The sequence below is a fragment of the Rhamphochromis sp. 'chilingali' genome (assembly GCF_963969265.1).
Source record: "Rhamphochromis sp. 'chilingali' genome assembly, chromosome: 14".
NCBI classification, from domain to species: Eukaryota; Metazoa; Chordata; class Actinopteri; order Cichliformes; family Cichlidae; genus Rhamphochromis; species Rhamphochromis sp. 'chilingali'.
This window is the reverse complement of record NC_137941.1, coordinates 36,187,721-36,204,664: the sequence shown is the minus strand read 5'-3', so window position 1 is coordinate 36,204,664 and position 16,944 is coordinate 36,187,721. Positions and strand designations below refer to the sequence as shown.

At 41.8% G+C, this 16,944-nt stretch overlaps 1 protein-coding gene across 1 annotated transcript in view; it reads left to right on the top strand.

Annotated features, from left to right (window-relative positions):
- Positions 1–16,944, top strand: part of cntnap5a (contactin associated protein family member 5a) — a 143,186-nt gene that overhangs the window by 59,647 nt on the left and 66,595 nt on the right. Inside the window, exon 4 of the mRNA XM_080903767.1 lies at positions 2,846–2,993. Within this exon, the coding sequence (XP_080759893.1) occupies positions 2,846–2,993 (148 nt within the window). The remainder of the gene's footprint in view (positions 1–2,845; positions 2,994–16,944) is intronic.

The window sequence follows — 16,944 nt, the reverse complement described above, 5'->3', positions numbered from 1 at the left end:
GATATATCTGTGACAGGCTAATATCTGCTGATACATCTGTGACAGGCTAATATCTGCTGATACATCTGTGACAGGCTGATATCTGCTGATATATCTGTGACAGGCTGATATCTGCTGATACATCTGTGACAGGCTGATATCTGCTGATACATCTGTGACAGGCTGATATCTGCTGATACATCTGTGACAGGCTGATATCTGCTGATATATCTGTGACAGGCTGATATCTGCTGATACATCTGTGACAGGCTAATATCTGCTGATACATCTGTGACAGGCTGATATCTGCTGATACATCTGTGACAGGCTGATATCTGCTGATATATCTGTGACAGGCTGATATCTGCTGATATATCTGTGACAGGCTGATATCTGCTGATATCTGCTGATATATCTGTGACAGGCTGATCTCTGCTGATATATCTGTGACAGGCTAATATCTGCTGATACATCTGTGACAGGCTGATATCTGCTGATACATCTGTGACAGGCTGATATCTGCTGATATATCTGTGACAGGCTGATATCTGCTGATATCTGCTGATATATCTGTGACAGGCTGATCTCTGCTGATATATCTGTGACAGGCTGATATCTGCTGATATATCTGTGACAGGCTAATATCTGTTGATATCTGCTGATATATCTGTGACAGGCTGATATCTGCTGATATATCTGTGACAGGCTAATATCTGCTGATATCTGCTGATATATCTGTGACAGGCTGATATCTGCTGATATATCTGTGACAGGCTGATATCTGCTGATATATCTGTGACAGGCTAATATCTGCTGATACATCTGTGACAGGCTAATATCTGCTGATATATCTGTGACAGGCTAATATCTGCTGATATATCTGTGACAGGCTAATATCTGCTGATATATCTGTGACAGGCTGATATCTGCTGATATATCTGTGACAGGCTGATATCTGTTGATACATCTGTGACAGGCTAATATCTGCTGATATATCTGTGACAGGCTGATATCTGTTGATACATCTGTGACAGGCTAATATCTGCTGATACATCTGTGACAGGCTAATATCTGCTGATATATCTGTGACAGGCTGATATCTGCTGATATATCTGTGACAGGCTAATATCTGTTGATATCTGCTGATACATCTGTGACAGGCTGATATCTGCTGATATATCTGTGGGCTCTAATGAATGAGAATATTTCATAATTAACTGTTATGTAGGGAAAAATCACTGTAGTTGCAATACTGGCCCATGCAGAGCCAAACTATTCATACACAGGAACCTTCTCATTTAATAAGCAGTAGTTAGAAGTGATTAGCAGATACAGTACTATGTATTTTGCAGCAGATGCTTCCCCTACATGAGCTGGTTCTGGTTTCTTCCTGTTAACTGGGAGTTTTTCCTTCCCACTGTTGCCAAGTGCGGGAGGATTGTCTGATTGTGGGAGATTTAGGTCTTTACCTTATAATATGAGGCGACTGTTCATAAAATTTAATTTAATTTCTTACTTTGGTAATTCTGAAGGAGGCCTTATAACTATTAAATCTGTATGTGATACTTGTATGGTTGTAAGTGGGTAGTCAATAGTGAATTGAATACATTATTAAGTGATGCTAAATATTTGATATCCATATTCTTTTAGAAGCTGATGATGTTGAATGCAGTGTAACTGTTCTGCAGCACAGAGCCTCACAGGCTGTGTGTGATGAACACACCTGACTCCAAGTAAAACAATAAAACAACCAACATCAGAACACGTTTCATGTTTGTAGCTGGAAGCGTTTACAAAAGCAAAGTTGTGCGAGTGTGCGCAACTTACTGACACACATTCTTGTGGCTATTCTGTTTCTTCCAGAAGCTTCCAGTGCCAAGCTGAGGTAACACATCTGCTTTTGCCAGATGTGTGAGCCCCAGTTCCATTTGTTAATCCCTCCTGTGCTGATGTGAGCGCATGTGTAAATAAGCCAATCGCGTACCTGCTTTAACATTCAGCCACGAGGCCCCCCTCGGTGCACGACTCAAAATGAGGAAGCGGTTGCATCAATCACAACAACAGCCTGAACCCTCTCACTGCTGTTTTGATTATCGACCGCGAAGCAGCATCGCGGCGTATTTGATGACGCCTCTGCTGTGGCGCGCCGTAAGTGTCGGATGGTCATTTGTACCGCAGGCCGTCGCTTCTCTGTAGTCGTGGAAAGCCGAATGATCGGCTCGTCTGATTGTGCACAACTGTCCGCCCGGAGCTCCTGTCAATGATCCGTCTTTTTTGGTGCTTTGTTGTACTTATTGATCTGATATGTCACCTGTCTCGAATCGGTTATGACGAAGCTGACGATCAGTCATTTGAGAGGAGGAGTTGTTTGTCTCTGTTTCCATCTCCATATTTCACTCGCTCGGTTCTTGTTTGTGTCCCCTGGCGTTGTCTGGAGCTGAACGTGAGGGAGGAAAAGAAGGATGACATATCACATCGGCACTGAGAGGTTTTTGTTTTTAGCTCTGCAGGGGAAAACACAATATCAGAACCCTTATTTTGCCCCCGGCTGCCTCAGTGGTAATTTTATCTCAGTCTCACACAGAACACCAACGATTCTTATCACTTTACATCAAATAATATGTTAGGATATTGGATAGGAAAAAGATATTGTCCTTGGTCTATCCTAGTCAGCACTTTGTTGCTGTCGGGGCTCCTCTGGGATTTAGATTTTTATTCTTTTTATTTTTGAAGTGTGCAGTAAAAGAAGAACTTTGCTGTGTCCTGGTGAAAATCTGATTCCTCACAGCAGACATGAGGTCACGTGCTGTCTCTGTGATTTACATCAGAATTGTTTCAACCAGAGTCTGTCTTCTCTCACCTGCAGAGGTTTGTCGGGAACGGGAACTCGGAGAGCGTCGTTCACAACAAGCTGTCCCACCCTGTGAGGACACGCTTCCTGCGATTCGTCCCCCTTGACTGGAACCCCAGTGGCTGGATGGGCCTCAGGGTGGAGGTGTACGGGTGCTCCTACAGTGAGTAACACTCAGCCTGCAGTTAATCCCATGGTATCAAAGTCTGCACTGACCCTCTCTAGTCACACTGCGTGTATCGATTTATTTATTTATACACTTGGTTTTGTAGCGTAGGACAAATACTTCAAAATGTATGATGCTGGATTCTTGGAGTATTTACTAGCACAAGGAGCATTATTGTAATTATTTTCATTTTAAAAGCATCAGTGTTTCAAAAGCACTTTACGGAGCTTTGGGACCTGTGTACAGACCAGTGATTTAAACCTTCGCCCTCACAGCTTTGGTCTGCTGCCACTGTTAGCTCTTCTATTCACAAGTTTGACAGTTGAAAATTCTCTTTCCAAATTTGTCTTGCCTGTCACATTTTCATAAAATGAGGAGTGTCCCATGTTTTTGTAGCTTAAATTTACAGAAGTTTCCAAGGTTTAAATGCACCACAGGAAGACAGCCTTGCTGTTTTTTAAACAGGACCACTATGTGGATATATCGACTGAGTGTGCATGTGTTTCCTGATAAGCTTTTGCCCTTTTGTTTGGGATTAAGAGGTTTTGGAATGAATGTGAATAAATGTCACCACAAAGCCACACAAACATACCTCGCCCTGCCAATGGGCGAGACAAGGCAGCACTCAGAGATCTCCAGTGCAGTAGTAAATAGTAAATGGAATGGTTCTTATATAGCACTTTTCTGCTCTGAGCTCTCAAATCACTTTACATCACACATTCATATTGTACAGGCACTTTTTTCTATGCTTTTTCTGTGTAAGTGCTTTCTATCTAACATCCACACACACTCACACTCCGATGGACGCAGCGCAGAGCAACTTGGTACTTAGTATCTTGCCCGAGGATATTTGGCGTGCAGACTGGAGCAGCCAATAATCGAACCACAAACCTCGGCATTAGTGGAGCATCTGATGACCTGTCGATGCACCATTCTGGACTGCTCCAACAACACATCTGTAAGAGTTCAAATATCTTACAGTTTTCAGGTTGTTGTGTCTCTCTGTGTGGGCTTTATGGGACAAGCGCTCTGTGACATTTAAACCTGTGACACACACTGATAGCAGAGCAGCACCACCCCTGAAGGTGTGAAACTTGGTGCTTTTAGCTGCATCGGCTTATAATATCTCACACCAAGCAAACACTAATGAAAGCATCTGGATAGAAAAGGCATCGTGTCCATTATTGGTATTATTGGTATATAATCATTGTGCAACAGTCTTTTAAAAGCAAAGCAATGACTTGTGATTATAACAGAAGCAAAAATGAACACAGTGCGTTTTATATATCTTGAACAGTCAATAAAAAGCACGTAATGGGGATTCACTGGTGCACCTCGCCCACACGTTGTGAAGCAGCACTAACTAGATGAGCCAGTGAATTACTGCACACTGGAACACCATCAGAACAGGTCATGGTGAACAGTTTTATGATACCGACCACCTCAGCAATGTTGGAGAAGTGACTGCCTCATACAGCGCAGTACAAATTAAAGCTGAAATCTGAAGATTTAACTCCTGCAGGTAAGTGGTTCTGGTGGAGTGGCATGCCTCGGAAACTGAAAACATGCACTTTTGGACCCAACCCACACGTTTTGCTTGCATAATTTAGGTCTACTTTTTTTCCTTTTCACTGGATCTCAACCTCGTTGAAGACCAATGGAAGATTTTAGATGGATGTCTCAGACAGCCGTAACTACCATCATCTGAACACCAAATAATAGTATGTCTTTGTAAAAATGTTCCTTTCCTCCTGCAGACCTTTGGAGAGTCACTGCACAGGAAGCTGTTCATGTGGGGCATGATGATCCAACGCCTTACCAGACATTTTGTATTTCCTGCGGTTTTTCGTACTGTAATACTCTGAGTCATTAAAATCGGATGAGTGTAGCAGTAAGGAATTACAGATTCCAAAAGCTGCACAGGACAAGATCTCTGGAACGGGCTCACCTCAGTGGAATCACATAGCTATTATCAATACTATCATTTCCACCAGAGTTTTATATTCGTGTTTATATATGCGGTTTATATATCCATGGGTTATTCTAGTGTATTGTGGTGACATTAAATTATAATAAATTGTGCCAAATGGCACAGGTTGCTTTGTCGCATGCTTTATCATTGTCTGTTGTTCTTTATAGAAGCGCATTATTCTCCTGACACTGAGTCACTGAGGTTTTATGTATCCAGACATAACAGAAACCATGTGCTGCTTGCCAGGCTCAGATGAACAAAACATGGCATTAGACCGTATTATTTAGCTGCTGGACAGATGGCTTCACATCTAACACTAGAATACTTTAGTATAAAGAGGAGTTCATGTTCAGCTCAATGACAGTAAAAAGCCCAGGTCCTGTGGGTTCAAAGCAATACCAGTTCCCACCACTCCTCCATAACTCCTCCATAAAATCTTCCTCCATGATCATGATCATGCCGGTGAGGTCTGGATGCTGGATGCTCTGATCCTACTTTAACGTATTTTTGCTTATTTTTTGCTATTTTCTGTTGCTATCTGCCTGATCTTGCATTATTGACATTATTGTAATTACACATTTACAATACAACAGAGATACTCTCATTTCTACTAGTCCATAATATACGTACATTTCATCGTGTTTAACTCTGGTTAAATCTGGCCAAGCGAGTGCCGGCAGGAGAACAAAGGACGTGACCCAAAGCGAAGGCTATGAGGGAAATGAGCCAGCATCAGGAACAGGCTATGGGTTCACACACAGCCTTGCTAAGTATCCTACTAGCCAATGTTCAGTCCTTCCAGAACAAGCTTGACAACCTCAAGGTCCGTGTCAAGTTCCAGAGAGACATTTGGGACTGCAGCCTCCTGAATAAAAACTGGCATTTCTCCCTTTACGTGCTCTGGCTCACCCAACCTTTTTTTTTTTTTATTATTTCTGGGTTTTACCGTTTACGATGCGGGTTACAGGCATTGATTAACACAATCTGCAAAAAAAACCAAACAATCAGGAGTGACCAGTAGCCAGATTATTGATTTTAAAATTTGAGAATTAAATTCGCCTTATGTTATTCACGTATGCTGTTAACTCCTCCATCCTGTAAATCTCTAGTGTTATTTCCCACCACAATGATAAAGTTGGTACATCTTGTAATAACCATTTCTTTGTTATACATTTTTTACTTGCAACTAGCAACATTTATTTTTTTAATAATAGATTGGATTCATATAGCGCTTTTCAAGGCACCCAAAGCGCTTTACAATGCCACTATTCATTCACTCTCACATTCACACACTGGTGGAGGCAGCTACAGTTGTAGCCACAGCTGCACTGGGGCAGACTGACAGAAGCGAGGCTGCCATATCGCGCCATCGGCCCCTCTGGCCAACACCAGTAGGGTAAAGTATCTTGCCCAAGGACACAACAACCAGGATAGAGAGCCTGGGGATCGAACCGGCGACCTTCCAGTTACAGATACGCTTCCCAACCCCCTGAGCCATGGTCGCCCCTAGACCATTCCTGTGGCGTACATCCAAAAAAATTGTTTTCATTCCAAAAGGGAATGTACAGTTGAAAATTTTTTGTAGTGTTTCGTGAACGTCTTTCCAATAAGTCCTGATCAAAGGGCAGTCCCACATTATGTGAGTGTGGTGTGCTCGTTGGTGTCCACATTTTCTCCAACATACAGGGGGATTCCCGTCATAATGAGTCTTTTGGCAAAGGGTGATAAAGAACCTTATCATAGTTTTCCATCCAAATTCCCTCCATCTTCGTGAGGAAGTGCATTTCCATTGTCGTTCCCATATTTGAGTCCATTCATCCTTTGTTATGCACACTCCTCCCTCCTCCCATAATCCGGTCGTTAAGTCTGACGTCACTAGCCGTGTCTGGGCCTAAACTCCGCTGCAGGTCCATATATCAAACGATCACTGTGGCATTACTGAGAGTTGAAAAACTGTCTAAAGTCTTTCATCTTTAATAAAATGATCAGCGTTCTGCTCTACCAGGTGTAACAACTGAGTTTAACATCCAGGCATCCATGAAAACGGAAGTTATGACATTTAACGGAGTTAGAAGTTAGCAGGAAGTTAGCTCGCTAGCTTCTATCTAAATACAATATAGCATGTCCTGACTGCGGGGTTTTGGAAACAAATTAAAACGTACAGCTCTGCTATCACTTCCAACATAAATGAAGACAGAAAACTAAACAGCAGTGACGTTTGTAGGGTTACTGAAGTTGGGCTAGCTGGTATATAATGATGTGCTAGGTGACCGCTAGCGACACAGCTATGTTAGCATAATATAAACAAGCTAACTTTTTTTCCACTCGATAAAAGTTACCGTGAGTGTTCTCGGTGGTCAGGAACAAATGTAATCGCATGGCAGGATGCTGTAAAAGGACCAAACTTCAGCCAGGAGAACAACTGAGATAATCCATCCACAATACGAGGTTAGTCATTCATATACTGCTGCATGGGCTGGGCTGTAGTTACATCCTAAGGTTTTAAAAACTGAGCTTAAATAAATGATTAGCGGTAATAAAAGCCGAGGGAGGTCAACAGGGATCACTGACTGTTTTAGGAGCTTTTTGAGATCAAATAGAAGAAAATACAAAACATTAAACATGTTAACAACACAAAAGCCATATTAAACGCAGACTACTTTAGGCCCGGAAGTAGGATTCGTCACGTCATCACTTAACGACCGGATATCTTCACATATTCAGTTAAGTGAAAAAGCTTATTTGTAAGAAATGTATACAAAAAGGAAATTTTTATTTTTTATTGACACTATATGCCTTTTTAAGCATAGCTATCAAATCGACATTAGTGTTCAACGCCACTCTGATTGTTGTCTTAATATAATGTCTTATTTGCAAGTATCGATAAAAATCCTGCTTTTCGAGATTGTATTTTTGTTTCCGTGTATGAAAACTAATTAAGTTCCCATCTTTAATCAGACTATCGAATGTAGGTAATCCTTTAGCAGACCAACTTTTAAAACATGAGTCCAATTTATTTGGGGCAAAATCAGTCATATGCATACCATTTAAATAAAGCCAAGTCCTGTTCCAATTTAAATTCCCTCACAACATTTCTCCATACATTAAGTGTACATTTCACCCTTGTCTATATATTTTTGAATGTTTAAGTCCATCAGGACAGCTTGTATTGGAAAAGAAAACATGCTCTCCTCAATATTTTTCCATTGTGCTTTATAGCTTATATCACACCAGTTAATCACAGTCTTCAACTGAGCAGCCCAAAAATAATTTTTCAGTGACGGCAGCTCCTCCTGTGTTTTTTTTTAAAACAAACCCTTGGTCTCTTCCCTCCCCGTATAAATCGTGATATAATTTTGTCCCATTTGTTAAATTGGCTTTGATCAATTTGTATTGGTAGTGTTTGGAATAAATACAGTAATCTTGGCAGAATATTCATTTTGATGGATTCAATTCGTGAGTATAAAGTTAGAAAGGGAATCTAACTTTCTAACTTTATACATGATATCAAACATGTTCCATCATTTGATATCATCCACTATTCTCTTCTGCAGGGAACCAAAATTCTCCTCAAATAATTTAGTTAGGTCTTTAGGTATGACAACTCTCAAGTATTTCAATGATTTTCTTGCCATCTCATTGGATATTGAGCAACCAAGTGAGCTGGGGGGCTATAGTTATAGTTAAGTATTTGAGTTTTGGACATATTAATTTTATACCCAGAAAGTTTCCCAAATTTTTGGCATAGATTCATCAGTTCAGGTAGAGAGTTTGTGGGCTGTTCTAGGTATATTAATATACCATCTGCATAGCAAGCAAGCTTATGTTCCTGTTCTCTAATGTTTATTCCCTTGATGTCTTTGTTTTGTCTGATTGATTGTGCCGGAGGTTCTAAGTATAATGCGAATAAAAGTGGAGACCAAGCGCAGCCTTGTTTATTTCCTCTTTGCAGAGCGAAGCTATTTGAGAGATAACCATTAACTTAAATTTTTGCAGTAGGGTTAGTATATAATGCCTTCACTGTATCAATAACTCCATTATGTAAGCCAAATTTGTTCAAGACTTTGTAAAGAAAGTCCCAATTTACAGAGTCAAAAGCTTTTTCTGCATCGATACTCATAAGCATGGCTTTAATTTTAGATGTTTGTATCTGATTTATTACGTGAAGAGTTCTGCGTATATTGTCCTGTGTCTGCCGATTTCTTATGAACCCCGTTTGGTCATTACTAATTAGGTTGGGTAAAAATTCTTCCATTCATCTGGCCATTATAGAGGTAAACAGTCTGTAATCTATGTTGAGGACAGAGATGGGTGTATATGAGCCACACTCAGTTTTGTCTTTACCTTCCTCTGGGATAGCCGAGATGATAGCCTCATTCCAACTCGGTGGGATTTGTGCTTTTTTTAACGCCCAGTTGAAAGTAGAGAGTAATATAGGGATCAATTCCTGTTTAAATTCCCGATACCACTCTGCGGTATAACCATCGGAGCCCGGTGACGTGTTTGTTTTTATTGATGGCTTTCATGAGTTCAGTTTCTGTCACTATCATTATTTTATTTTGTTCCTCATTCAAACTTGGTAGGTATAAAGAATTCAGAAAATTGTCAATTTCGTACTCAGCTCCACCTGGAACCTTAGCGTATAATGTTTTATAAAATGATTCAAAGGCTTCCTGTATCTTACGTAGATTAGTCATCATGTTTCCAGTCTCTGGGTGTTTAATTTTAGTTATAGTATTCTCTACAATTTTCTTTTTAAGTTTCCATGCTAAGATTTTCATTGAATTTTATCCACATTCATAATATTTCTGTTTCAAATATAGCAATTTTCTCTTTATCGCTTGTGTATTCAGCTTATTTATTTCATTTCTGATCATTGTTAGTTGTTTTAGAGTGCTGGTTGAAGGCATTTGTTTATGCTCACTTTCTAATTGTTTTTGAGTCTTTTGTAATTCTGCCATTTTTTTCTCTCGAGCTTTTTTCTGAAAAGAGGCAAATGCTATGATCTCCCCTCTTATGAAAGCTTTTAATGCATCCCATAGTATTGGAGGTGACACTTCTCCGTTATCATTTGTTTCAAGGTAATATTTGAGTTCTTTCAATACTTCTTTTTTTTAAATTTTACATCTTTAAGCAAAGATGAGTTCAATTTCCATGTTGATGTTTTGGGGTATACGTTTAAATCAATTGTCAGATACAGTGGTGCACGGTCACTTACAGGGAGTGCAGAATTATTAGGCAAGTTGTATTTTTGAGGAATAATTTTATTATTGAACAACAACCATGTTCTCAATGAACCCAAAAAACTCATTAATATCAAAGCTGAATGTTTTTGGAAGTAGTTTTTAGTTTGTTTTTAGTTTTAGCTATTTTAGGGGGATATCTGTGTGTGCAGGTGACTATTACTGTGCATAATTATTAGGCAACTTAACAAAAAACAAATATATACCCATTTCAATTATTTATTTTTACCAGTGACACCAATATAACATCTCCACATTCACAAATATACATTTCTGACATTCAAAAACAAAACAAAAACAAATCAGCGACCAATATAGCCACCTTTCTTTGCAAGGACACTCAAAAGCCTGCCATCCATGGATTCTGTCAGTGTTTTGATCTGTTCACCATCAACATTGCGTGCAGCAGCAACCACAGCCTCCCAGACACTGTTCAGAGAGGTGTACTGTTTTCCCTCCTTGTAAATCTCACATTTGATGATGGACCACAGGTTCTCAATGGGGTTCAGATCAGGTGAACAAGGAGGCCATGTCATTAGTTTTTCTTCTTTTATACCCTTTCTTGCCAGCCACGCTGTGGAGTACTTGGACGCGTGTGATGGAGCATTGTCCTGCATGAAAATCATGTTTTTCTTGAAGGATGCAGACTTCTTCCTGTACCACTGCTTGAAGAAGGTGTCTTCCAGATACTGGCAGTAGGACTGGGAGTTGAGCTTGACTCCATCCTCAACCCGAAAAGGCCCCACAAGCTCATCTTTGATGATACCAGCCCAAACCAGTACTCCACCTCCACCTTGCTGGCGTCTGAGTCGGACTGGAGCTCTCTACCCTTTACCAATCCAGCCACGGGCCCATCCATCTGGCCCATCAAGACTCACTCTCATTTCATCAGTCCATAAAACCTTAGAAAAACCAGTCTTGAGATATTTCTTGGCCCAGTCTTGACGTTTCAGCTTGTGTGTCTTGTTCAGTGGTGGTCGTCTTTCAGCCTTTCTTACCTTGGCCATGTCTCTGAGTATTGCACACCTTGTGCTTTTGGGCACTCCAGTGATGTTGCAGCTCTGAAATATGGCCACACTGGTGGCAAGTGGCATCTTGGCAGCTGCACGCTTGACTTTTCTCAGTTCATGGGCAGTTATTTTGCGCCTTGGTTTTTCCACACGCTTCTTGCGACCCTGTTGACTATTTTGAATGAAACGCTTGATTGTTCGATGATCACGCTTCAGAAGCTTTGCAATTTTGAGACTGCTGCATCCCTCTGCAAGATATCTCACTATTTTTGACTTTTCTGAGCCTGTCAAGTCCTTCTTTTGACCCATTTTGCCAAAGGAAAGGACGTTGCCTAATAATTATGCACACCTGATATAGGGTGTTGATGTCATTAGACCACACCCCTTCTCATTACAGAGATGCACATCACCTAATATGCTTAATTGGTAGTAGGCTTTCGAGCCTATACAGCTTGGAGTAAGACAACATGCATGAAGAGGATGATGTGGACAAAATACTCATTTGCCTAATAATTCTGCACTCCCTGTATGTCTATTGTACCCATCTCACATGATTGGATTTCATCCCTATCTTTTCCAAACGTCATGAAATAATCTATCCTTGTATAAAGGGAATGTGGAGCTGAGTAATGAGAATAATCTCTCCTTGTAGGGAAACGATTTCTCCATACGTCAATTAAATCTACCTCTTCATAAAGTGCAGAGACTCTTTTATACAAAGTACTTGATTCCAGCATTCTTCTATTAGAGCTATCTAAATCCGGCCACAGGCAAATATTCAGATCGCCGCCACAAATCAAGGGGCCTTGGGTTTCTGTCACCATTATATTAATAATTTTTTTAAAGAAACTCAGGTCACTTCCTTGTGGTGCATAAACATTCATTAATGTAACCAGATTACCATCAACCGTTCCCCGAACCAGTATAAACCTCCCCTCCTTATCCTTAATTTCAGACAACTTTTCAAAGTTTAGATCCCTAGAGATTAAGATCACCACACCTCGCCTGCGGCCAGATTTGTATGATGAGGAGAACATGTTTGTAAAGCCCATTCTCTTGAGTTTTCCATGTTTATTATTAGTCAAGTGGGTTTCTTGGAAATATACGATTTATGCTCAATCTTTCTTCATTTTAGTTAGAAATCTGCTTCGCTTAATAGGATTTGTAAGCCCATTTACATTAAAAGAAATAACCTTCATCCCTTTGGCACTCACTTTTCATAAAATGAAGCATCAGAACTTGAATAACTTATTGACTGGTCAACTCCCTCTGAGAACCCGAACAATGAAAAATAATAACTGCTCAAAACCAAACAGAAAAAGAAAAACGTGATTCCAAGGTTGGGGTCATTCCTATCAGACCCTGGCACATATGTTGTGTAAGTCCCACCAGCAGGGGGAAGCCTCTCCTTGCTAAAGGATAAGGGCCCCTGATTTCACCTTTAAGGTGCATTTCTCCATCGTCTCTCTGATAGTCTTAACTATCCATCTAGTAAGGGGAAGGTATCTATTGTCTCACCCACTTTGACAGAGTAGTATATCCTCATTGGTCTCCTGTAATGGAGGGGGAGCACCTCCTAAAAATCTGAAGATGCTCACGAATCCCCTGGTTCGCATATCCGCAGTCGCCTCCTCCTCCGCCGAATAGAGCACAGTTCCATCCCGATAGAAAACCCTCAATTTAGCAGGATAGGGAGTCTGAAATCTTATGTTCTGTTGTTTCAAAGCCTTTTTTAGCTTCAGCATAGTCCTTACGTTTCCACAGGATGGCTGGGGCATTGCACTCGGTCTTCCACTTTCGCGATACGGGTCTCTGCTTCGGTTATCTTATTGTTGACTCTGACCAGGTCAGATTTGAAATCTTGGAACTCTCTCCGGAAGTCCCGTATTTCTTCCAGTATCGTGGTTAAAGCATAATCTTCCTCCGCACTAGCCATAGCATTAGCTTCGTGTCGAGGTGGTGACGCCACTGCAGGAATCCCTTCATTTGTACGTTCCACATCCACGAGACCAACTGCTCCACTGGCGATGCCATACCACAGCTGCTACACACAACCCTGTGCCATTTGGACCCTATGTCCTGTTTGTGGGCTACAGTTCTGCATTCAACACAATAATCCCCGCAAATCTTTTCACCAAGTTGAAGGATCTAGGTCCTCTACCAGAGGCCTGGGAGCTTGAGGGTCCTGCACAGTATCTTAGCTGGTCCTAGGACTTCGCTCTTCTGGACAGAGATCTCCGATGTTGTTCCTGGGGTCTGCTGGAGCCACTCGCCTCGCTTGGGAGTCACTGCACTTGGTGCTCTGATTACCACTGGGACCACTGTTACCTGGTGGTGGCTGTGGCTCAGGTGGTAGAGCAGATCAGCTACAGGTTGGTGGTTTGATTCCTGACTCCCCCAGTCTGCATGCCAAATATCCTTGGGCAAGACCAAGGATAACTAATCCCAAATTGCCCTCCGATGCGTCCATCAGAGTGTGAATGTGTGTGAATGTTGTTTAGTTGCACTTCAGTTTAGAAGTGCTTGTATGAGTGTGATTGGGTGAATGAGGCATGTTGTATACAGCGCTTTGAGTACTCCGGGAGAGTAGAAAAGCACTATATAAGAATCAATCCATTTACTTCACCAAGGGCTCAGAGAAGAGCCCTTGGACTGGACAACCTTGACCCAAAATTAAGGCCATTACTGGTGCCAACTGCAGCCCCATAACCATCAGGAGGCATCTGAGACTGAAGGGCTTCAAAAACAAAAAACGTCTTCAAAGGCCGCGTCTCCTTGAACGCCACAGATCTGACCGTTTGAACTTTGCAGGAGAGCACCAAACATGAGAAATTGAAAGGCAGAAGAAAGTTTTATTCTCTGATGAGAATAAATGTAACCTTGATGGTCCTGATGGTTTCCAACATCACTGGAATGACAAGCAGATCCCACCACAGTGGAGGGGGCACCATAATGGTCTGGGGTGCTTTTTAATTCAGTGGAACAATCTAGCAGGAGGTGCAGGGGCGTCAAACAGCTGCGGGCTATGTCCAGATGTTGCAGAGAGCCTTGCTCATGACTGAGGGCCCTCGTCTGTGTGGTAACCACTGGGTTTTTCAACAGGACAACGCTACAGTACCCAATGCCCACTGGACAAGGGACTTCTTCCAGGAGAATAACATCACTCTTTTGCACCATCCTGCGTGTTCCCCTGATCTAAATCCAACTGAGAGCCTTTGGGGATGGATGGCAAGGGAAGTTTACAAAAATAGACAACAGTTCCAGACAGTAGAAGCCCTTCGCGCAGCCATCTTCAACACTTGAAATGTTCCCATCACCTATTGGAAACTCTTGCATCAAGTATGCCGCAACAAATCTTTGAAGTAATCAACAATAACGGTGGAGCTCCTCATTACTGAGTTCATGTTTGGAACTCTGATTTCTGTGTTGGGGGGGTTTCCGGGATTTTTTGGAGGTGTGGTCTGAAACTTTGGAACAGCCTGCTTCAGTTTAAACGTTGTTTTCAATAAATTGCTCAAAAAAATATTTTGTCTCACTCCCATTTCTTCTTGTTGCATTTGAAGCTCTTCTTAGAAGCTTGTTAAGATCCAACCATGTAAAACGTGATTTTTTTGCCAAGTGGTCTTAAACTTTTAATTGAGACGCTATATATTGTCAACCACCTCCTCTACATGGATGACATCAAGCTGTATGCCAAGACTGTATGAAACATCGAGTCACTGATCCACACCACCAGAATATACAACAAGGACACTGGGATGTCATTCAGGCTGGAGAAGCCGCATGATAACAACGAGAGGGAAAGTAGTCGGAACTGAGGGGACCGAACTACCAGAAGGCAGCATTGCAGACATCATGGTAATCAGATCCAAGTACCTGGTGATCCCAAAGGTACAAGGAAACTACAAAGAGGCTGCTAGGACAGCTGCAACCACCAAGTACCTGCAGAGGGTCAGGCTGTGTCCTGAGGAGTCAGCTGAACGGTAAGAACAAGATCCGGGCTATCAACACCTACGCCCTGCCCGTGATCAGGTACCCTGCTGGGATAATAAGCTGGCTGAAGGAGGAGATAGAAGCCACTGACATCAAGACAAGAAAGCTCCTGACCATGCATGGAGGGTTTCACCTAGGGGTGGGTGGTATGAACGGTATACGGTAGAAACTATATAAATTTGGCCAACGGTAGAGATTTTGACTATACCACTCTACCGCGATAGCGCATGTTGATGGTGTCATCAAGCAGAGCCTGTTTTGGTCGAAAGCATTGCAGCGGCTGCAAACAATATCATCTGCAAATTATGCCGGGTGACAGTAATAGCAAAGAGACGAAGCACTTTTGGAAGATGGGGAAAGCCAAAAACTGCGCTTCCTCCACTTCGCTACCATTGATACATTAATGCAGTATTCTATCACAGCGGCTCTATTCCCGTGTTGTTGCAGTGCATTAATGACTAACCTCGTACTGTGGATGGATTATCTCAGTTGTTCTCCTGACTGAAGTTTGGTCCGTTTACAGCATCCTGCTATGCGATTGCATTTGTCTCTAACAATCAGGAACCTTCACGTTAACTTTTATCGAGTGGAAAAAAATTGGCGTTCATCCTCCAGCTTCACTGTGCTAATGTTATGCTAACGTAGCTGTTTTGCTAGCAATCACGTAGGACAGGACATCATTATATACAAGCTAGTCCAGCTTCAGTAACCCTACAAACGTCACTGCTGTTTAGTTTTCTGTCTTCATTTATGTTGGAAGTGATAGCAGAGTTGTACGTTTTAATTTTTTCAGAAATCTCTCAGTCAGAACATGCTACATCATGTTTAGGTGGAAGCTAGCGAGCTAACTTCCTGCTAACTTCCAACTCCGTTGAATTGAATAAATTCTGTTTTCATGGATGCCTGGATGTTAAACTTAATTGTTCCACCTGGTAAAGCAGCAACGCTGATCATTTTATTAAAGGTGAAAGAATTTAGACAGTTTTTCAACTCTCAGTGATGCCGCAGTGTTTGTTTGACTTTGGGACCTGAAGTGGACAGAGTTTAGGACCCAGATTACTCTGCGAGGTTCCTGACTACGGCAGCTGTAATGCTCCGACAATCCATCAGGCGGTGCGTCTTCGTAGCTTACCAAAGTCGGACTAAAACATTTTTGGACAGATTTCTACGCGCCATGTAGCACATAAAATCGGTTCGAGGTCAGTAAGCACAACCAGAATTCATACATAAGGCACACTGTCGCTTTTGAGAAAATTAAAGCATTTTAAGTGTGCCTTGTAGTGTGTAAAATACGTTATACAGAAGAAAAGAATATATCGCGATATATATCGTTACCGCACATGCTTCAAATTATACCGTAATATGGATTTTAGGCCATATCGCCCAGCCCTAGTTTCACCCCAAGTCCAGCACTTGGCTGTACGCTAAGTGGAAGGAAGGAGGCCGGGGACTGGTGAGTGTCAGCATGAGACAACGACAATCCACGATGTTCAGGAGACGCCCACTAGGGTGGTGGCAAATGGCTGAGCTAAGATCCTGTGGGACTTCAACATACATACGGGCAAAATGGTGATGGCTAACCAATCAGACATAGTAGTGGTGGAAAAGAAGAGGAAGATGGCTGTAGTGATAGATGTAGCGGTTCCAATTGACAGCAACATCAGGAAGAAGGAACATGAGAAGCTCGTGCAGTACCAAGGCTCCAGAGAACAGCTCGAGAAGATGTAGAG